Here is a 23,841-nt window from a genome sequence, read left to right on the forward strand (position 1 = left end):
ATTAATGTTAACAAACGAAACCTTACTGTAAAGTGTTACCAATGTCTTTTATATGAGAAGTATAATCTCTCTACAGTCTGTTCTGATTCATCAACACAGTTTCAATGATCCAAATTCAACAAAAATCCCAAGATGGAGCGGTTGAGTGAATGTGGTCTGGACTGTGTGGATGAGGCTCATTTTGTCTCCAGAGAGGCTGTAGAAGGACAGAGTTCCTGCACTGTGATCCACATACACTCCTACTCTATAATAATTCTCCACAAACACTCCTAATCCATAGTCATTCTCCTCATTCACTCCTGTTCTACTGATGATGGGCTTTACAGGGAGTTTAGTCACTATGTTATTGTGTTTGAATAAGTATCTGGAGGAAGAGCAGATCAAACTCAAGTACTGATCATTACATCCAAAGAAATGCTTCTTATCCACTGTCTTCCTGAAAATTCTCTCATATGACACTGATATACACACATATAATCCACTGTACTCAATCTCCCAGTAATAGCGTTGATCACACACACTCTCTCTACACAACACCTGAGGAACATCAAATCTGTCTGGATGATCAGGATAAAACTGAAGCTCTGAGGAAGTGTTAGTAATCACTGTGTTGCTCTCAGACAGACGGAGGTTTTCATTCAATGTGTTTGGATCCAGGGTGAACTGATAGGAATCTGATGGAGATAAAACACATCACAATCAGGAATTATCAATCTGTCTGATCTTTTAATCTACACTGTTAAAATTATTTCTGCTGCTTGTTAAATGAACTTAATTAGTTAAAACCACACAATTATGAACATTTTGTCCTAATTTAATTGTGTAAAATCCAGTTAAATATGTGAAACTGAAGTTCATCCATTAGTGTTGAATGAACTGAAACTGGGCAGAGGATTTTTAGTTCCCAGCATGCTTTGCAATCGTCTGAATCTATTACAGAAACTTTCTATCTTAAGTTCAGATCTGACAAATTAATTTAGGATTTAACACAAATTCATATTACATAAGCAAATAACTTTTTATGATTTATGATTCTTATCCTATCTTACAGAATCTCATCTGTAGTTCAGAAATCTTAAAGCTCCATCAGTTCTGTTCAACTCTCAGGTCTGTTAACAATCAATCAATGATGTGCTTGATAGAGAAGGCAAATCACTGTATTTCATGGAGTTTTATTTTCATGTTAAAGAGTTAACACCTAATTTATGCAAGACACTGATATCACTTTCATGAGTTTCTCAGTGAATTAATATTTTACTTCCATTAATTAATATTCATACCATTAATATTTTACTTCCATAATTAAAATTCCTTAGAACTATTAAAGTTCAAAAACATATTTTAAGAGAAAAAAGTGTTGTCCTTAATTTATGGGATCCAGGCTTTAAAACTATTTTTAAATTATACTTTTTATTTGCCTTCTGCAGTTTCCCACAAGAACACCTGGCTGCAGATTGGGGGTGGGGCTACATGTGTCGCCCTGCCTCACACATACTCTGATTGGTTCAATCATCTTTCATAGGGATTCATGATAGAAAATGTGTTCATAGTTAGTCTAGGTCAGAGCAGTGCACGAATTAATGAGCAAATGACATCAATCCAGTTATAAAACTGTAAAAGAGAAGTGTGCTGGACAAATAAGATCTAGAGCACACTTAATCTGAAAATCTGAGACAAATTCAGCTGTTTTTTCTTAATATAACTCACTGTCAATATCATTGAATCACTGAGTTGCTACTCCAAGTTAAATCTTCTAGAATAAATCAGTAGAATTCACAAATTAATCATTTAATGTTGTTTATTGTGAATCAGTTGATTTAAAAGATTCAGTCGAAATGTGATGTTTTCTAATTTAATGATAGCCGCACATGAAACAGAAGTAAAACATCACTTATTGTGTTTTTTTTTTTTATTCCTTTGTTCTTTGGTCTCCATGTTGCTTATTGTTTGTATATTAGTTTCTTTATTAAAAACCCCTGCATTTAGATCTGTGTCTCAGCCTGCTTTCTCCAGATGTTACACCCAGGGCCGCGTTATCCTAATGGGCAACATGGGCTGCAGCCCAGGGCCTCGAGCACTGGGGGGCCCCAGAGTCAATCCTCTTTTGCGTTTTAACCCTCTGGAGTCTGAGGCTGATTTGGGGCCTGGAGAAGTTTTGACATGCCCTGACATTTGTGCTTTTTTCAGTTGTTCATAAACATATTAATGGAAAAAGTGTCATTACACTGTATTCAGCACAAACTAGGCTACCATAATATGTGAGGAACATGTATGCACATGTTTGTGTTTTTTAAGGAATAACGTTTATGCGTGGTTATTGAAAAAACAAAAAAATTAAGTCACTGAAATAAGGCCAAAAATATATATTAAATCTGTGTTTACAAGACTTATGGGTATTGGAGGTTGTAGGCTAGAGTTTTTGCTTCAAAATTATATAAAAATTATAATGCCTACTTGTTCATATAAAACAATATATTGATTTAGTTTTTGTAAGACACGTTTTGTCAAGAAACACAGTATGCGTGGAGGCGTGAATCATCATGAATAATGGCTCATTTACACCTGAGAAGACAAAAGAATCACATAAAGAACTTCTAATGGTGCTGCATAATAATGAGGCCTTTAAGTAGGCTGTGAAAAAACCCCTCTATAATCATGTCTCAGCTCAATTTAAAATAATGGTATTCTATTATATTCTTTAAAATATAATGTATTTATGTGATGCAAAGAGTCTGAATATAGGTTTTTAGTTTAAAAGCATACACATTTGGAGAAATATTGATGGATTCTCATATGTTTATGTCAATTTTCTATACAGATTTTATTCTATACAGAGTTTATTCTATATTCATTGTCATCACTATGAGCGCTGGTGTTTTCAATTCATTCTTGCAGTCGGAGGGCGCTCTGTATACCTTTAGTCCACAAATTATTCTAAAGAAGAAGAGGACATTTCAGGAACTAACGGCATGTCTTCCAGAGGTTGTTAACCATGGCTTTTACATACAGATAAACACTTTTCAAGACAATAAATACATGATTGAGATGATGTATGCCTGTATTGACTCATAATTTGCCTCTGAATAGTGCTGGTTCCGTGGGCGTGGCCGCATTAGCGGATAATGAGCTGAATCACGGACTTCTTATTTACTTATTATATAAACACAGAATTTTTGTTTTCAATTTGACTTGCACGATTTAAAACCTGGCATTTCAACGTTTCTTTTGACATAAGTCTAATTTTTTTGTCATTAGTATTCACTAAGTTACAGTTCATTTTCTGAGAACTATCAGATTGGACTTTGTTCAGAGGGAGACGAGAGATCATGCATCATTTTAGTTTTCTTTATTTTGCAAAAAGCACAACATTTTGTTTTTACTCTGAGTGTATACAAATAAAAGAAGATATTCTATAGTTTCAATTGATATATTACTTATGTCTCTATGACAAAAAATGACGGAGTATTTTAAGTCTGTTTTGCTGCAATGTGAAAAAAAACCTGCAAAACGCGCCAGCGCGTTTTCAGACCTCAGGGAGTTAAAACACATCGTCGTCACACAGCCGAATCAAGAGTCACAGGCGCAGCGGACACGCACGCAGAAATACAACCAGGGCAGTGGTGTAGCGTCTGGGTATGCACATGCATATGGGCCTGAGTGGATTGGTGGTCCGCTATTACGGGCTTAACACCAAGGTATACTTCAGGCGTTCGCATTGCGTAATTTTCATCATCAGGAGGGTTCGTGGGGCACTCCCCATCCACGTGCAGCTCAATTTTTGTGATGGCACGGTCCGTGTTTGTACTGTACAACAGCCCATGCGAAAGTGAATTGAGTGCTTGAAAACAAAAGTCCACTAGATAGTGTGCAGCGTAGTGCACACGCCGAACGCATCTTTCTGCAGCCAAATACTTTTAAAGGCTCACACGCGCGTCGGTGTGCGAGACAGAAGCTGCGTGCATGTTCTTAAAAATTAAGTATAATATAAATAATGTTGTCAATAACTTGCTAAAGCCTATATATGTTAAATGTTACTACTAAAATCATTAAGAAGCTGAATGAGCCTACTGTACTGTTGTTGTCAATCTTAGAAATGTTTTTACTATTTTTGTCTGCATGTATTAACTTGATAAAACTTTATTCATATTTAAATCTTGGGACTCATTCGCATAAGACGCGCGATTATGGATGTCGGGGAGGGGGGGGGTCACTTGGGGGGGCCTTTGCGTTCGTTAGCCCAGGGCCCCGCGAAGGCTTAACGCGGCACTAGTTACACCTACTTCATTTTACTAGGCCAGCTTTTTCAGAGAAAAACAAAATGGTACAAACTTCACACTCATGTTCTTTGTCGCCATTAACAACATTTTGAACTCAATTAAATCCCACAGGGATCCTGGGATCATCACCACCCAGTAGAAAATATATACACCAATAATTATAATAATTAAAATAATGATTCTGAGGAGCAAGCTGGTCCAAATAAAGTGGCTATTGTTGAATCTTTAATGGCGTTTTGCGAGTTCACACTTACAAATAATCAGATAGTAAATAGTATGCGTAATAGTATGCATATTTGCCATGCTGTCTGAGGAGAGGGCTCTGAGCTCTGTATTTGGTGTGAACCCAGAGTACTCTCCCCGTATGTGGTGAGGGGGGGTGTGGTTCAGCAAGGTCTGCAATGGGAGAGAGCATCGGGAGATCCTTGGTGAGTGAGCGGATTAAATGTAAATCACGAACACCTGTTTCTCATTTCAGTAATTGGCGCGGAGACAGGATAAAATGCCGCGAGAAGCAGGAGTTGGTGAGAGAGAGGGGAACTGCTGACTGAGCCGCTGGTGCACGACAACACTGCTGGAGTGAAGCTCTTTGTGGATTATTTTGTTTTGATGTTGTGCGTTGCACAGTTTTTGTTTGACGTTTGTATTTACTGAAATAAAGCTCAGTCAGCAGTTGAATGCCGACCCTGTCCCCTTCCTTCCTACATCTAAGAACATTGTCAATACTACACCGTATTTCTGTTAACCAGGCGAGTGTGAGGAGACGGGGTGGTGGAGGGATACTGTAAAACTGTTGAGGAATATGAGTGAGTCGACTGTGTTTATATAGGCCTTCACTCATGATGATTGGGTAGACATGTTGATTACTGATTGTTGACAGCTGGCTGAAAAGATGTAGTGATTAGTCAAATTATTTGAACATTGTTGTTGAAGATTTGCAAAGCAATCATAAAAATGTTATTCTGCTGTTGTATCGCTGTGGTAATTTTAACCTCTGACTCTGCACACCCTCATCCTTTGGGAGTGTTTACAAAGAGAATTTGCTTTTGCAGAGCAGAAAACAGCATCTTCTCAACATGAACATTTATACAACACAAACAGCTACAGTGTTTGAGGGCGGGATAAAGCAGTGTGTGTGTGTGGACTTACATTTGCGTATTCCTGCTCTAATCCAGATCTCTCCTCCTTGATCCACACTAGAAAACACACACAGTGTCACATTCACACATAGACACAAGTAAGCGTTTTAGATTTCTGAGGTGATTTCTGAATTTTCTATTAAAATTTATCAAAATAGTAGTGAATATATGAGGTGGAATTACTGTCCTAACAGTAGGAAAACACAAGATAAAATACTTTGCACGTGGGACAACCCTTGTTGTGTTTTTTTATATTTACATGTTAACTGTTGTTTTCTTCTCACTTTAGATGCTGGAACGAAAAATATCCAGGTCACAGCATCCGAAGTGGAAACTTCTATAAAATTGTGGTTCTGTAGTGCAAGAGACTGTGATGATGGAAAGAGGAGAAGATCCAGAAGTTCAGAGATCATGCAGAGATCTACTGTTGTATCCCAGAGGATTGATTTATGGTCTATTTACTGTTCTGATGCAGTTAGAATTGGTCATTGTTCTGTTTTATAAAACATTTAATTATATTCTACCGTTCAATAGTTCAGAATTATTAAGATTTGTGTATTGGAAAAAAAAAAGTATACATCAAGGATGCATGAAATTGATCAAAAATTATGTTAATGTAAATAATGTTTAGATAATACTTGAGACATGTGAGTTAAATTCTTTATCATATTAAATGTTATTACTTTATTACTCTATTGTAGACCAAAACACACACATACACAAACCCATATATATTCATGCATATGTATATATGCACATGTGTTGTGTACAGCCTGGATTAAAATTAGCAGTGTTTTAAGAACAAATAAACCTCCTGAACAAATAAACCTCTTGAGTACATCAAGTCTGCTAAGATTGAACTCTAGGCAGGCCGGATGGGCTTTATTTTTAGGTAATTTCGATTTTTCTGTTACTTATTGTCCGGGCTCCAAGAATATCAAGTCTGATGCGTTATCCCGTATTTTCAACCATTCAGAGCACCCGTCTTCCGAGCTATTTGTGCCACAGAAGATTTTTGTTTCTGCTGTCACATGGGAGATCGAATCGAAGGTCTGCACGGCCTCACAAGGGGTAACGCCTTCGCCCGGATGCCCACCAGGTCGTCTGTTTGTGCCAGAGACTTTATGGTCCGATGTCATTCAATGGGCTCATTGTTCCAAGGTAGCTAGTCATCCTGGGGTGATTCGTACTATGTTTCTTAATAAACAATGGTTCTGGTGGCCCTCTATGGCTCGTAAAATACGATGTTTTGTTTTGGCTTGCTCTGTTTGTGCCATTTCTAAGACTTCCAATTGACCCCCTGCTGGACTCCTTCAACCGCTGTCAGTTCCTTCGAGACCCTGGTCCCACATTTCGCTTGATTTTTTTACAGGTCTCTCACCCTCTATTGGGAACATGGTGGTTTTGACTGTGGTGGACTGGTTCTCGAAAGCGGCTCATTTCATCCCTCTGCCTAAATTACCCTCTGGCAGAGAAACAGAGGTTGCTGTCATTGACCACATTTTTCACATTCAAGGCATCCCGAGGGAGGTGGTCTCTGACAGGGGGCCTTAGTTTGTCTCTAAATTTTGGAGCGAGTTTTGTCATTTGTTGGGGGTAACTGTTAGTCTTTCTTCAGGGTTTCATCTCCAGAGTAATGGTCAGACAGAGAGAGCCAACCAAGACCTAGAACGTATGTTGCGATGTTTGGTTTCTCAGATTCCATCCTCTTGGAGCCAGCAGCTCTCATGGGTCAAGTACGCACATAACTCACTACCAGTATTTGGCATGGGCCATCTCCATTTTAATGTAGTTTAGGGTACCAGCCACCTATTTTTCACAGTCTGGAATCCCTCTGCCTACGCATTTGTCCAGAGGTGTCAACGCACCTGGAGCAGGGCCAGACAGACCCTCCTCCAGGTGGGGGGTACACCAAAGCCAAGGCTGATCGCCACCGGTCAAGGCCTCCCGTCTATGTCGTCTGTCAAAAAGTGTGGCTTTCAAGAACATTTCTCTCCATACCGTTTGTAATAAACTTGCTCCTGAATTTATGGCCATTTCCTGTCCCCCAAATCACTAGTCCGGTGGCAGTCCGCCTTAAACTTCCTCCAGCATACAGGAGAATTCATCCCGTTTTTCATGTTTCCAAACTGAAACCCGTTTTTCATTCTACCATTAATCCGCAAACCCAGGTTCCCCCACCACCGCGACACGTAGATGGGGAACTAGTATATTCGGTGATTTGTATTCTGGACTCTAGGTGGAGGGGCTGCGGATTCCAGTACTTGGTGGACTGGGAAGGTTCAGAGGAGAGAAGTTGGGTGCCTACAAGAGACATATTGGATCACTCTCTCATCGATGATTATAATCGTAGTGTAAGTTCCTCTGGGAGCGCCAGGAGGCGCTCTTAGAGGAGGGGGTACTTTCATGGTTCATGGATCTGTATGCTCATTCTGTGTGTGTGTCCGCTCTTGCATTGTCAGCGTTGCCTAGTTAAGGCGAACCTGATGATTCAATCTAGTAGTCACAGGTGTACCTCATCTGCACCGCCTTTATCTGGCAGGCATTTCTATGGAGTGTTGTCAGATCGTTGTTGTTCATGTCCTGTCCTTGTTCTCTGTGCAGTCCTTCTAGTTCCTGCGCCTCTACGCCTGGAAACTGTTTGTTCGCAGATTTCACACAAAACACACACTTAGTGAATGAGACCCCTTCATAATTCATAAATAAATCTGCATTTTTATTATAAATATTATGATGTTGAGACACACAAAATCCCTGTTATGGAAATTCCTTCACTGCGACAGCCCTAGGAGAAAGCTTGTGCTTTCCATAGAAAATAAAAAATAATTTTGTGGTAAAATAATGGAAATAATTTGTAATTTTTATCCTGTTTTTTAGATTATTTTCTTTGTGGGTTTTGGTTGTTTTGTTGTAGGATGTAAGGACCTTTGATATTAACTTTGCAATATTTTTGCAAAGTGATATTGAACTGTATAAGTGGTCAAGACCTGCTAAGAACAATTTTAGCTGTGTGTTTGATGGAAAATAATTGCAAACTTTAGAATGTACATCAACCAATCATATTCAAGCATTGAATATCTCTGAAGTATAACTACAGCTAAGCTTGTTACAAAACTCCTCCAGCTTGACATACTTGAGTTTGTCCAGTCTGTAGTTTGGATGGTTGAGTTTATCGGAGAGCAGCTTGACACCTGAATCTCCTGGGTGATTGTAGCTTAGATCCAGCTCTCTCAGGTGTGAGGGGTTTGTCTCCAGAGCTGAAGACACATAACCACAGCCTTTCTCTGTCACCATACAGCCAGACAGCCTACAAACACACACAGCAACAGCAAACATGACATTAGTTTGACTAAGATCAGTCAGTTTGATTAAGATCAGTCAGATTAGTCACTATCACACACTGACATGTGCAGTTTGCATGTGCAGTTACTGACTCAGAAAAATCAGGTACAAAATTAACAAAAGTGTCAGTGGAAATGTACTAGATTAAAAGTATTAATTTACTTTATTAATGTAGTGAAGTCAACAGACATATTTATACTTATGTGCATATTTTACAATATAATATTATTTATAAATAGTTCCAATGCAGTGAATTCTAGTTGCTAATAAATTATTTATCCATTTCACTTAAATACCTTAAAAAACTTCATTAAATAACTTTTAATTTTAAATAACTAAAGTTTTTATTTTAGCAGAAAACCACAGGCAGCTAATAACAAACAAACAGTGACACACTTTAATGTTTCACAATTGCTTAGAACATGCTCTGAAATGCTGAAAACAGGATCATGAGCTTCTTGTGTGTAAATGAATACAGTGCCTATCAAATTCCTGCAAATTTTGTTTTGTCTCTTGTTCTGGCAATTCATTGAGAAAAGATGTCACATTTAGTGAACTTTATGGTCATTTATTGTGATTTCATAGAAAACCATTTACCTCAGTACCTGCAGTTGACAGTTTAAACTCTTCAGTCCATCAGAAAGAAGGTTAACTCCTGAATCCTGCAGGTCATTGTTACTCAGGTCCAGCTCTACGAGGAACATGTTTGAGGATTGTAGAGCTGAAGACAAACTCTGACAGGAATGAGTGGTGAGATGACAGAACTGTAGCCTGTGTAGAGTACAAAACAAACAGTGATATAATGGGTTTATCAGGTAGGGTTCTGAAGCACAGATGACTTTTGACTGTATCTTTGACTGTAGTGATGTAGGTGAGGCAATCAAAACCATCAGATATATTCAATGATTACTGCATTTAAGAATTTAAGGATATAAAACAAAATTAAATGGCTTCCTTTAGATTATATAAGTGTAAAATGCTTCAATAATTCAGCTCCTTATAAAGCATCGAACCAGGGCATTTTACCCACTATTTTATGTACAGATCAGATGATTCAGTCAATGAACAATATTACCAAATCTGGATTACCAGTGCTCTGAATGGAACTACATATGATAATGTAAGCCAGTATTTAAACAATAACAGGTAAAACAGTTATCATGGGGTAACTTGAAGGGTACTTTAACATCCTTTTACATTTTCAAGTCTAATGATATTTTGTTTTTGCACTACCGACCTTGTGATACTACAGTATGAAATCCAGCAGTATTGTGATAATCAGGGATGCAGAACAATGTTAAAAACATGCAAAACGCAGAAGTTATTAAAGGAACACTTTTTTTTGAAAATAGGCTCATTTTCCAACTCCCCTAGAGTTAAACAGTTGAGTTTTACCATTTTCGAATCCATTCAGCCAATCTCCGGTTCTGGCTGTTCCACTTTTAGCATATCTTAGCATATTTTATTGAATCTGATTAGACCATTAGCATCTCGCTTAAAAATGACCATAGAGTTTCGATATTTCTACTATTTAAAACTTGATTCTTCTGTAGTTAAATCATGTACTAAGACCGATGGAAAATGAAAAGTTGTTATTTTCTAGGCTGATATGGCTAGGAAATATACTCTCATTACGGCGTAATAATCAAGGAACTTTGCTGCCGTACCATGGCTGCAGCAGGCGCAATGATATTATGCAGCGCCTGTGAGCCCCTGCTTGCACAGGGAGCGAGCCTTGTAACCATGGAGACATTTGTGAGAGGCGCTGCATAATATCATTGCGCCTGCTGCAACCATGGAACGGCAGCAAAAGTCCTTGATTATTACGCCTGAATGAGAGTATAGTTCCTAGCCATATCAGCCTAGAAAATCGCAACTTTTCATTTTCCATCGGTCTTAGTACACAATTTAACTACAGAAGAGTCAAGTTTTAAATAGGAAAAATATTGAAACTCTTTGGTCATTTTTAAGCGAGATGCTAACGGTCTAATCAGATTCAATGAACTATGCTAAGCTATGCTAAAAGTGGTACCGCCAGAACCGGAGATCGGCTGAATGGATTTGAAAACGGTAAAACTCAACTGTTTAACTCTAGGGGAGTTGGAAAATGAGCCTATTTTCAAAAAAAGTTGAGTGTTCCTTTAACTACTGTATTATTTAGACTCACAGACATCAACAAACAGCACAGGAAACACATCAATGGTAACAATCAATTAAAAGATTTATGCTGCAGTGCATGCTGGGTAACAGCATAGTTCAAAACTAATTCATGGCTCCCTGCATGCACTGCATCAAAAATAAGTTATGAAGCTAATTTCTTACTATTTTCTGCTTTTATTTTTGCTGTCATTTGTCTTGTGATTTTCTAACAGCTTGTTTTGTGTTCTTGAGTTGATCTGTTTATCTGAATATTTTGACTGTCACCATTATTGAAGTTTGTATGATGAGTGTTTATAACTAAATGTGTAATGTTTAAAAAAATATATTTTTACAAATGAGTCAAGTTGTCTTATTTTAAAGCATCACACTAATATTTTTATCACAACAACTGCATTTAACAGATTTTCACATTTAATACCACTACCACTCTTCCATTTGCTTTATCACCAAACTACAAAACAGAACACACCAGATTCATAATTGTGATCATGATTTGAAAGTGGAGTGATTGTTGTCTGTGTTTCTTACTGAGCTGCTGCTTCTTAAGAACTTCCTCTAATGTATGTTGTTTTCCAATAAACTGTTTTAGATTGAAAACTTTGATTGATTGGATGTCCAACTGACGAGGCACACCGTTTCATATAATTGCCATTTGGGGTATGGTGGCAATTTTGGACCTTGGCTAAGATGCTACGTGTCTCGCACACAGCCACTAGATGGTTTTATCAGTTTGTATGTTGGAAGCAATCCATGCATTAAATACATTTATATGAAACACAACATTTTGCAGTATCTCTAGTAATTGTTTCAGGCCATGTCATGATTTCCATCATCATACTGTCCACTCATCTCCCCACCCTAAGCAAGTTTTTTGCATCACTTATCACATTGGAGAATTGAGACATGGGCGGGGGGCAATCACATCCCTGCAAATTTTGTTTTGTCTCTTGTTCTGGCAATTCATTGAGCATAGATGTCACATGGAAAACCATTTACTTCAGTATTTGCAGTTGACAGTTTAAACTCTTCAGTCCATCAGAAAGAAGGTTCACTCCTGAATCCTGCAGGTCATTGTTACTCAGGTCCAGCTCTCCCAGGAACATGTTTGAGGATTGTAGAGCTGAAGACAAACTCTTACAGGAATGAGTGGTGAGATTACAGAACTGTAGCCTGTGTAGAGTACAAAACAAACAGTGATATAATGGGTTTATTAGATAGGGTTCTGAAGCACAGATGACATTTGACTGTATCCTTGACTGTAATGATGTAGGTGAGGCAATCAAAACCATCAGAATTTTTCATTGATTACTGCATTTAAAAATGTAAGGATATAAAACAAAATTAAATTGCTTCCTTTAGATTATATATATGTGTAAAATGCTTCAATAATTCAGCTCCTTTTAAAGTACCGAACCAGTACAGTTTACCCACTATTTTATGTACAGATCAGATGATTCAGTCAATGATCCAGATTACCAAATCTGGATTACCAGTGCTCTGAATGGAACTACATATCATAATGTAGGCCACTATTTAAACAATAACAAGTAAAACAGTTATCATGGGGTAACTTGAAGGTTACTTTAACACCCCGTTACATTTTCAAGTCTAATGCTATTTTGTTCTTACTGAGCTTATCTGGATTCTTTAAACACCGGCTGCAGCTTCTGAAGAACTTCCTCTAATATATTTTGTTTTCAAATAAACTGTTTTAGATTGACAACTTCGATTGATTGGATGTCCAACTGACGAGGCACACCATTTCATATAATTGCAATTTGGGATATGGTGTTAATTTTGGACCTTAGCTAAGATGCTAAGTGTGTCTCGCACACACCCACTAGATGGAACTACCAGTTTGAGTGTCAGAAGAAATCCATGTATTAAATAAATTTATTTGAAACAGCATTTTGCAGTATCTTTAGTAACTGTTTTAGGTCATGTCACAATTTATATCATCATACTGTCCACTCATCTCCCCACCCTAAACAAATTTTTCGAGTCACTTATCAGGTTGGAAAATGCAGACATTATGGGGAAAATCACTTTCCTGCTAATTTTGCTTTGTCTCTTGTTCTGACAATTCATTGAGAGCAGATGTCATATTAAGTGAATAAAAATTATTGGTAATTTTTTTTTTTTGTGATTTCATGAAAAACTATTTACCTGAGTATCTGCATTTGACATTTTGGACTCTTCAGTCCATCAGAAAGACGCTTCACTCCTGAATCCTGCAAGTCATTGTTACTCAGGTTCAGCTCTTCCAGGAACATGTTTGAGGATTGTAGAACTGAAGACAAACTCTTACAGGAATGAGCGGTGAGATTACAGAACTGTAGCCTGTATAGAGTACAAAACAAACAGTGATATAATGGGATATATCAGGTAGAGTTCTGAAGCACAGATGACTTTTGACTGTATTGTTGACTGCAGTGATGTAGCTGAGACAGTCAAAACCATCAGATATATTCAATGATTACTGCATTTAAGAATTTAAGGCTATAAAACAAAATTAAATGGCTTCCTTTAGATTAAATCTGGATTACCAGTGCTCTGAATGGAACTACATATCATAATGTAGGCCACTAGTTATATAAAGAATAATAGTTACCATTGGCTTACTTAAAGTTTACTTTAACATCCTGTTACATTTCCAAGTCTAATGACTGATATTGTGTTGTGCACTACCAACCCTGTGATATCACAGCATGAAATCCAGCAGTATAACACAAGACATAATCAGGAATGCAAGACATGTTAAAAAACATGCAAAGTGCAGAAGTTATTAACTAGTGTTTTATTTATACTCACAGGCATCAAAAACCTGCACATGAAACTCATCAATGGTAACAATCAATTAAAATATTTATGCTGCAGTGCATGCTGGGTAACAGCATAATACAAAGTTCATTCATGACCCCCAGTATACACTGCATCAATAATAAGTTATAAAGCTAATTTGTCTTACTATTTTCTGCTTTCATTTTTGTGTCATTTTACTTGTGACTTTTTTTGTGATGTTGAGTTGATCTGTTTATCTGAATATTTTGTTGACTTTCACCATTGTTGAGGTTTGTATGACGAGTGTTCATATCTAAATGTTTGTACAAATATTTTTTAAACATTACACAAGTCACCTTGTCTTATTTTCAATGCATCACACTAATATTTATCTCAACAACTGCATTTAAAGGTGCCCTAGAATCAAAAATGTAATTTACCTCGGCATAGTTGAATAACAAGACATACATTGAGTTTCAAACTCTGTTGCTTTCTCCTTCTTATGTAAATCTCATTTGTTTAAAAGACTTCTGGAAAACAAGCGAATCTCAACATAACACTGACTGTTACGTAACCGTCGGGATCATTAATATGTACGACCCCAATATTTGCATAATGCCAGCCCATTCGACGCATTAGACAAGGGCAGCGTCTGGATCTGTGCACAGACGAAGCATCAGACTAGGTAAGCAAGCAAGAACAACAGCGAAAAATGGCAGATGGAGCAATAATAACTGACATAATCCATGATAGCATGATATTTTTAGTTATATTTGTAAATTGTCTTTCTAAATGTTTCATTAGCATGTTGCTAATGTACTGTTAAATGTGGTTAAAGTTAGCATAGTTTCTGACTATATTTACGGAGACAAGATCAGTCATTATTTTCATTTTTAAACACTTGAAGTCTGTATAATGCATAAATACATCTTCATTCTTTATAAATCTCTCCAACAGTGTGTAATGTTAGCTTTAGCCACGGAGTATACTATCAAACTCATTCAGAATCAAACATAAACATCCAAATAAATACTTTACTCACATGATTCGATGTATGCATGCAGCATGCATGACGAACATTTTGTAAAGATCCATTTGAGGGTTATATTAGCTGTGTGAATTTTGTTCTTTCACCGTATTACAGCTGCAAGCTCGGTGGGCAGTGAGCATGAGGAATTACAGGGCCAGCAGCCCCTGAATCGGTGTTAAAAAAATTCATTAAAAAAAAGAATCTATGGGGTATTTTGAGCTGAAACTTTACAGACACATTCAGGGGACACCTAGGACTTATATTACATCTTGTGAAAAACCATTCTAGGGCACCTTTAACAGATTTTCACATTTAATACCACTACCACTCTTTATCATCAAACTACAAAACAGCACATGCTAAATTCATAAATGTGATCATGTTTTGAAAGTGGAGTGATCGTTGGCCATGTTTCTTACTGAGCTGATCTGGATTCTTTAACCACAGGCAGCAGCTTCTGAAGAACTTCATCTGCTGTATTTTGTTCTCCTATAAAATGTTTTAGGTAAAAAACATCCATCTTCTGCTCTGATGTCAGCAACACATAAACCAGAGCTGACCACTGTGAAGAGGAGAGTTTGGTTTCTCTTATTTTTTCAGATTTCAGATAGAGTTGGATCTCCTGCATCAGTGAATCATCACCCAGTTCATTCAGACAGTGGAACAGATTGATGGATCTCTCTGGAGAGTGAATCTGCGTGATCTTCTGTTTGATGTACTGAACTGTTTCCTCTTTGTTGTAGGAGCAGCTTCCTGCCAGTGTCAATAGTTCTTGTAAGAGAGTCTGATTGGACTCCAATGAGAGACCCAGAAGGAAACGCAGGAAAAGGTCCAGATGTCCATACTTACTCTTAAAGGCCTTATTTACAGCTTTCTGGTGCAACTCAGATAATGAATGATATTTCTTTTGGTTTAAAATTTTAGAAAAAGGACTTTGTTTGATTTTCTTAAACACATTTCTGTTCTTGTTTGTAAAGTAAATGTGTGCATATAGAGCTGCTAGATGTTCCTGGATGCTCAGATGAACAAAGCAGAAGACTTTATCCTGATACAAGCCAAACTCCTCTCTGAAGATCTGAGTGCACAACCCTGAGTACACTGTTGCTTCTGTCACATCAATGCCACACTCTCTCAGGTCTTCCTCATAGAAGATCAGGTTTCCTTTCACAAGCTGCTGGAAAGCCAGTTTCCCCAGTTTGAGAATCATGTCTTCATCTTTAACTTTCTTCTGATAGTCCTTCTCATGTTTGATGTTGGTCTGAATGATCAGGAAATGTGTGTACATTTGAGTGAGTGTCTTGGGAATCTCTCCTCCCTCTGCTTCACTCAACATCTTCTCTAGAACTGTGGCTGAGATCCAGCAGAACACTGGGATGTGGCACATGATGTGGAGGCTCCTTGATGACTTCAGGTGTGAGATGATTGTATTGGCCAGACTCTGATCACTGATTTTCTTCTTGAAGTACTCCTCCTTCTGTGGGTCACTGAAGCCTCGTACCTCTGTCACTTGATGAACACACTCAGAGGGGACGAGATCAGCTGCTGCTGGTCTGGAGGTGATCCAGATGAGAGCAGAGGGAAGCAGATTCCCCACAATGAGGTTCATCAGTAGCTTGTCCACTGAGGCTGATTCAGATATATTACACAGTTTCACTTTGCTCTTAAAGTTCAGAGACAGACGACACTCATCCAGACCATCAAAGATGAACAACACTTTATATTCATCACTGAATATTTCCAGTTCTTTTGTTTCAGGGTAAAAGGCACAAAGAAGATCTGAAAGACTGAGTGTTTTATCCTTCATCAAGTTGAGCTCTCTAAAAGGAAGTGGAAAGATGAGCTGGACGTCTTGATTCTCATTCCCTTCAGCCCAGTCCAGGATGAACTTCTGCACAGAGACTGTTTTTCCAATACCAGCGACTCCCTTTGTCAGCACAGTTCTGATGGGTTTGTCTTGTCCAGGTAAAGGTCTAAATATGTCATTGCATTTGATAGGTGTGTCCTCTGTTGCTGCTCTCCTGGACTGTATCTCAATGTGTCTCACCTCATGCTCATTATTGATCTCTCCTCTCTCACTTTCTGTGATGTAGAGCTCTGTGTAGATCTCATTCAGGAGTGTTGGGTTTCCCAGCTTTGCTGTTCCTTCATTCAGACACTGAAACTTCTTCCTCAATTTTGATCTAAATGTGTTGAGGCTGGAGGCTATATGACTGTAAAATAAAAACTCCACATTATTACATAGTTTAGTAAGCACAATGCCTAGTTCTGTATCATATATTCAAATTCAAATATCTGTTATAGAAATGTTTTACCTGAGATCAGACTGTATATTTCCACTCTTAAAATGTATTGGCTGACCCCTAGACATGTCACTCTTCATAGACACACACTTTGGTACTGATTTCTTCTGATGAACTGAGCTAAAACAGAGGGAGATTAATGTGAATACTTTAAACTACTGTATTCATCAACTCAATTACTAATTTATTATTGAAAGAAATCACTATAAAGTGTGTTTGTTACATTATAGATAAAGATAAAAATACCCACAAAAAAAGCACAAAAAGAACTTAATCTTGTGTAGAAAATACTAGGAGTGTAAGAAAATATTGATACATGTCAATATCGCGATATTATGTTTGGTGATACTATGTCGATTCTCAAAAATACTGTATCGATATATATTTTTTTATTTACATCCCAATTTCGTGGCTTTGTGTTAGTTTTAATCCCAACCGCTAGTCGCTAGATGGCAGTGTTATACCAGAACATAAACTGATACGGACAAGGCGCATATATCACTGGCGTTAGCATTAGCAAACCCAGCTCAAAAGACGATAGAATTATTCCGGCTCCCGCCACGGTGTACAGAGCTCATGTGGACTCGTTTTGGCTTCAACTATAAAGAAAACATAAGGAGATTGACAAGAGTCATGTTGTTTGCAAAATAGGCTATGTTAAAATCCAATACTCAGGAAACGCATTGATTCTGAGAGCTCACTTAACATCCTGACGTCACCCACGCTGAGAAGTGTTCCGACAGAATATGTAATATGTACTGCGTGCTTTCCTCTCAATAACAAAATAAACACACAATAAAAATGACAGCAGAAAGAAAGCCTTTGATCAGAATCAGAATCAGAATGAGCTTTATTGCCAGGTATGTTTACACATACTAGGAATTTGTTTTAGTGACAGAAGCTCCACAGTGCAACAGAGTGACAGCGACAAGACAAGACACATAATAAAAAGAATAAAGATTAATATACAAATTTACAAGATGGATAAAGTGCAAAAAAGAAGCAAAAGACAATATATAATATAGACAATTTGTATGTACTGTAACAGAGTGAAATATCTGTAACAGTTGTGTACACATCCTTGTAAGAAGGAATGATGTAGTTATACTACGAGACATTAGAGGGCGCTAGAGAGGCTCATAAGGGGGATATAAGGAAAAATTTGGGAGAAGAAGAGAGAGTTTTGGGGTGATTGAGAACTCATGTGTTTTTTTTGGTGGTTAACCAAACCATAGACTGGTTGAGAAACCATTTGGTTTTAAGCTCAACAAGAAATGGACAATGTGAAAGAACAAACATATATTTCAACGCACTCAATGTTTTTTCATCGCAACATATTTCAACGCACTCAATGTTTTCATCAGGTTGTATAATTTTGTTTTCTTTTTTTCTTTTTCAATGGACAGACCTTCATCGAAGATTAGAACTTTGAGATGATTGTTTGTTTGTTTTGTTTTTTTTGTTTTTTGTCTGAGAAATCAGGACTTAATTTGAACTAGGAGTCACATTAAATGAAATGAGCCAGCACTGTGGGAATAAAACACCTAAGAAACACTAGAAATGTTTGCTGAGGTTCATTAAAAATATTTATTCGATCAAAGTGGTAGACCCTCGTTAGTAGCTAATCCATAAAAAAAAAAAGAGGAGAGTTACAAAATGGCGCCCGAACAGGGACTCTGATTGAGAGATACTTAAATTTAGAGGGTGTCTCACTGAATAAATTTAAGAAAGGATCAAATTAATGAATTTATAGCAAACATAATAGCTTAAAATGGATAGGGATGAGATCGCATCTGTTGTGGATTTCTCTGAAGAAGCATTCATTCAGATGAGAGATCCAGTGTGTGAAATGATTGATACTTTTAGTGGACTTTATATTGATTCAGAAGAAGAAAAAGAGAAATCTGCAATGCAAGACCAGCCTGGTGAACCAGATGATTTTAATGCACTTCCACCTCCGCCACCACTAGTTGAATATGAGGAGGAGCAGGTGTATTCAAATGGAATGGTCACAGAGCAACGTTTAACTAATGTTGAAGAACACCTTAGTGACATTGAACATCGGTTGAGTGATTGTGTAAGTCAAGAAACAGTGATAGACATGATGAAAAAACTAGAGGATAAAATTAACTATCATATCCAAAGAGAAACTGATCGAATTAAAACACAAATAGACAGTAAGATAGCTGATTTAGGTCAGAGCATGGTTGATTGTCTAAAAAGAAGAGATAAACAACTAGATCAGAGGATACAAGCTCTAAACCCACTTTCATCTACTCCTATTTCTGCAACTACGATTGGTCAGAGAACTACAAGTATGCAAAAGCAGTCTTCTTCGAGTCAACAGTATATGTCTCTGCCTACAATACCAGCACCTTACAATCCGCCGGTTAAATTAGACTTTCCCAGCTTCACCAATGCAAGTGATGATGATCCAGTTGTATTTATTGAGAGAGTTGAGGAGTATGTTAATCTTCGACCATTACCTGATAAAGAACTGCTGGCGTCACTGGCTGCGGTACTAAAAGGGACAGCAAAAGATTGGTGGAGTGCCGAAAAAAAGAATGTAGGTACATGGAAATGCTTTAAGGATAAGTTTTTGTTTGCATTTTTAAATGAGGATTTTAAAGAAGTGGCTGCACAGAGGCTCATAAACAGGAGACAACAAAATAAGGAGAGCATTCGAGATTTTGCCTATCACTACAGAGCTCTTTGTATGAGAAACAACCCGAAAATGAATGAAACAGATATTGTGAATGCAATTCTCAGAAACTGCAACCCAAGATTAGCCAGTTTACTGAGAAGCTCTGCCAAGACAGTTGATGAATTAGTTCGTTTGGGGACGCAGATAGAAAAGGACTGGATGGGAGCTAAAAACCATTGGAGTTTAGTCAACAGTGAGGGGCAAAACAGCAAATTACCTGCAGCAAAGTCAAAGAGAGAAAATCAACTGATGTTGGTAGATCATCATAATGCTAGCCAAGGGTACAGAGCTCTTCAACTGCTGGTGACCATCAATCGCACTAACATTGACGCCATAATTGATACCGGTAGCACTTTTTCGATTGTCCAGAGAAAGATCTGGAAGGAACTGAGCAAGGAAAAAAGTGATCAGTTTACTACAAGTAATCAGAACTTTATTTTAGCAAATGGACAATGTCAAAAAGCTATCGGAAAGGTGAGATTGACGTGTGAGATCAAAGAAGAACAGATTGAAGTGGATTTTTTTGTGATGGAAGATAAGGATTTAGCAGTATCAGTAATCCTGGGTCTTGACTTTTTAAAAAAATCAAAAATGGTGTTGGATTTTAACACTTTGCACTTTCATCTTCCTGAGGTGACACGAAAGAAAAGCATAATCCCTTTTTCTTTCCATGATGAGCCATCCACCAACCATTTTTTCATGGCTATCCCAGAGACCGAGGAAGATACTTTCATAACTGAAGAAGACCATCATCTCATTGATGAAGCAGTAAGACATGCTGAGACAACTCCTGAGATACAAGCACAGCTTAAATACCTCATGGTAAAGTGGCCAACAGTATGTACACAAAATTTAGGACGAACCAGCTTGATACAACATCAGATCATCACAACTGACCAGCAACCTGTAAGAAAAAAACCATACAAAGTCTCTGCTTCTAAGAATGATTTCATAGAAGGGCAAGTGAAAGAGTTGCTTGAAAAGAAAATCATACAGCCTTCTACCTCTCCATGGGCAGCACCAGTGGTAGTGGTGGACAAGAAGGATGGGAACAAGAGGCTCTGTGTAGATTACAGAGGACTGAATGCAAAGACTCACCTGGATGCCTATCCGATGCCACAAATTGTTGATATACTGGAATCAATGAATGGAGCCAAAGTTTTCAGTACTTTGGATCTTAAAAGTGGGTATTGGCAAATGGAGATGGAACATTCCAGTGTTGAGAAAACGGCTTTTTGTACATCTTCAGGGCTATATGAATTTTTATGTCTACCCTTCGGCCTTAAAAACTCAGCAGCATCTTTTCAAAGGCTTATGGAACAGGTGCTAAGGGAGCACAAAAACAAATTCTGTCTGGTCTACATTGATGATATTGTGGTTTACTCTTCTTCCATGTCAACTCACATCGAACACCTCCAGAAAGTGTTTTCTTGTCTTAAGAAGGCGGGGTTGTCTCTTAACTTGAAGAAGTGCAATTTCATCAAGCCATCACTGACTTTTCTAGGGCATGTCATTTCTGCAGAAGGAGTTAAGACCGATCCTGAGAAAATATCGGCTGTTCAATCATTTCCGGTACCTGCATCAGTCAAAGAGGTCCAGAGATTTCTGGGTCTATCAGGTTGGTACCATAGGTTTATTGAAAATTTTTCTGAGAAAGCTGCTCCCCTTCATGCTCTAAAGAAAAAAGGGGTAAAATGGATCTGGTCTGAAGACTGCCAACGAGCCTTTGAGACAATCAAACAAGATCTCATCAGTGCTCCGGTTTTAATCTCACCTGATGTTAACCGTGCTTTCAAAGTTCAGACAGACGCCAGTGAGAATGGGTTGGGAGCCGTTTTAACTCAAGAAGAAGGAGGACAAGAACGAGTGGTGGCATATGCCTCCCGACTTTTGAAGGGAGCAGAGAAAGCATATTCTACATCGGAAAAAGAGTGTCTCGCAGTTGTATGGGCTGTAGAAAAATGGCGACATTACCTGGAGGGCACATCTTTTGAGGTGGTGACTGATCATGCTGCATTGGTCTGGGCATTCCAACATCCAAAGCCATCTTCTAGGTTAATAAGATGGACTATACGGCTCCAGGGGTTTCATTTCATTGTAAGTTACCGTAAGGGACAGTGCAATGTGGTACCTGATGCTCTGTCGAGACAGTACAATACAGAAACCGAGCCAATGTTTTTAAATACAGCACAAAGAAAGAATTCAGCTGACTACAATTTACCTGTTAACCTTGAGGAGATTAGTAAAGCTCAGAAAGATGACAAGGAGATCCAGGATTTGATTTCCCAAAATCTGCAGAGGAAAAGTGATGATGCAATGCGAGTTCACTATGTTTGCAAAAATGGAGTAGTGTTTAGGAGTGTTCCTGACGGAAAGAAAGGACAAAAAATGCAAATAGTGATTCCAGCTGTTTTCAGAAATACTTTTTTATCATATGCTCATGACAATCCACTGAGTGGCCATTTAGGAAGCTTTAAGACCCTAATGAGACTGCTTGAGTTTGTGTATTGGCCCAGCATAAGAACTGATGTCTGGCAGTATTGCAAGGTATGTACTGTATGTCAACAATACAAACCATCTACAACTAAAACGGCAGGGATGCTGCAGAGTGTTCCGGTAGTAGAGCCTGGATACATGATGGGGATTGACATAATGGGTCCGTTTCCCAGAAGTACAAAGCAACATGAGTACCTGTTAGTAGTCGTGGACTATTTCTCTAAATGGGTGGAATTATTTCCGCTTAGAGCAGCAAAAGCTCCTACCATTGCTCGAATTCTTATTGAAGAGATTTTCACTCGCTGGGGAACACCCACTTACCTGGTCTCTGACCGTGGAAGGCAGTTCACATCGAATCTCCTCACAGCTGTCTGCAAACAATGGAAAGTCATTCAAAGGTTAACAACAGCTTACCATCCTCAAAGTAATTTGACAGAACGAGTAAATAGGAATCTTAAAACAATGTTAGCTTCCTATGTAAAAGAAAACCACCGAAGGTGGGATCAGTGGATTCCGGAATTTCGCTTTGCACTGAATTCAGCTTGGCAAGAAACCACTGGATTCTCACCAGCGGAAATCGCTCTTGGAAGGAGGTTGAAAGGGCCACTGGAACGAGCAATTCAACATCCACCAGATCCAGATCACAAAAGTTACAGTACTCTGGAACGGCATGCTCAGCTAATTGATCTGGTTAAAGCTAATGTGGAGAAAGCACAACAGCATCAAAGAAGGTATTACAACCAGAGAAGAAGGAACCAAGAATTCCGTGAAGGAGATGTGGTATGGGTGCGATCTCATCCGTTATCTAAGGCAGATGATGCTTTCATGGCCAAATTATCTCCTAGGTGGAAGGGGCCTGCAAAAATAGTAAAGAAGTTAGGATCTGTGAACTATCGGGTTTCTTTTCTTTCTGAACCTACAGTCTTTGATACATATCATGTGCAGAACTTGAAAATTTGTCACGGATGTGACAAATTTTTAAACATGGGAGGGGGTATGTAACAGAGTGAAATATCTGTAACAGTTGTGTACACATCCTTGTAAGAAGGAATGATGTAGTTATACTACGAGACATTAGAGGGCGCTAGAGAGGCTCATAAGGGGGATATAAGGAAAAATTTGGGAGAAGAAGAGAGAGTTTTGGGGTGATTGAGAACTCATGTGTTTTTTTTGGTGGTTAACCAAACCATAGACTGGTTGAGAAACCATTTGGTTTTAAGCTCAACAAGAAATGGACAATGTGAGAGAACAAACATATATTTCAACGCACTCAATGTTTTTTCATCGCAACATATTTCAACGCACTCAATGTTTTCATCAGGTTGTATAATTTTGTTTTGTTTTTTTCTTTTTCAATGGACAGACCTTCATCGAAGATTAGAACTTTGAGATGATTGTTTGTTTGTTTTGTTTTTTTTGTTTTTTGTGTGAGAAATCAGGACTTAATTTGAACTAGGAGTCACATTAAATGAAATGAGCCAGCACTGTGGGAATAAAACACCTAAGAAACACTAGAAATGTTTGCTGAGGTTCATTAAAAATATTTATTCGATCAAAGTGGTAGACCCTCGTTAGTAGCTAATCCATAAAAAAAAAAAGAGGAGAGTTACAA

General features: G+C 38.1%; 1 protein-coding gene across 1 annotated transcript in view; it reads right to left on the reverse strand.

Annotated features, from left to right (window-relative positions):
• Positions 1–28: 28 nt before the first annotated feature.
• Positions 29–23,841, reverse strand: part of LOC125250597 (NACHT, LRR and PYD domains-containing protein 3-like) — a 27,146-nt gene continuing 3,333 nt past the window's right edge. The window contains exons 4-11 of the mRNA XM_048163258.1: positions 17,042–17,149; positions 15,149–16,939; positions 13,085–13,258; positions 11,915–12,088; positions 9,356–9,529; positions 8,550–8,723; positions 5,427–5,473; positions 29–674 (exon numbers count right to left, since the gene is read on the reverse strand). Of these exons, the coding sequence (XP_048019215.1) occupies positions 91–674; positions 5,427–5,473; positions 8,550–8,723; positions 9,356–9,529; positions 11,915–12,088; positions 13,085–13,258; positions 15,149–16,939; positions 17,042–17,149 (3,226 nt within the window). The 3' untranslated portion in view covers positions 29–90. The remainder of the gene's footprint in view (positions 675–5,426; positions 5,474–8,549; positions 8,724–9,355; positions 9,530–11,914; positions 12,089–13,084; positions 13,259–15,148; positions 16,940–17,041; positions 17,150–23,841) is intronic.

Source organism: Megalobrama amblycephala, linkage group LG17, assembly GCF_018812025.1.
Source record: "Megalobrama amblycephala isolate DHTTF-2021 linkage group LG17, ASM1881202v1, whole genome shotgun sequence".
In the NCBI taxonomy this organism is placed as follows: Eukaryota; Metazoa; Chordata; class Actinopteri; order Cypriniformes; family Xenocyprididae; genus Megalobrama; species Megalobrama amblycephala.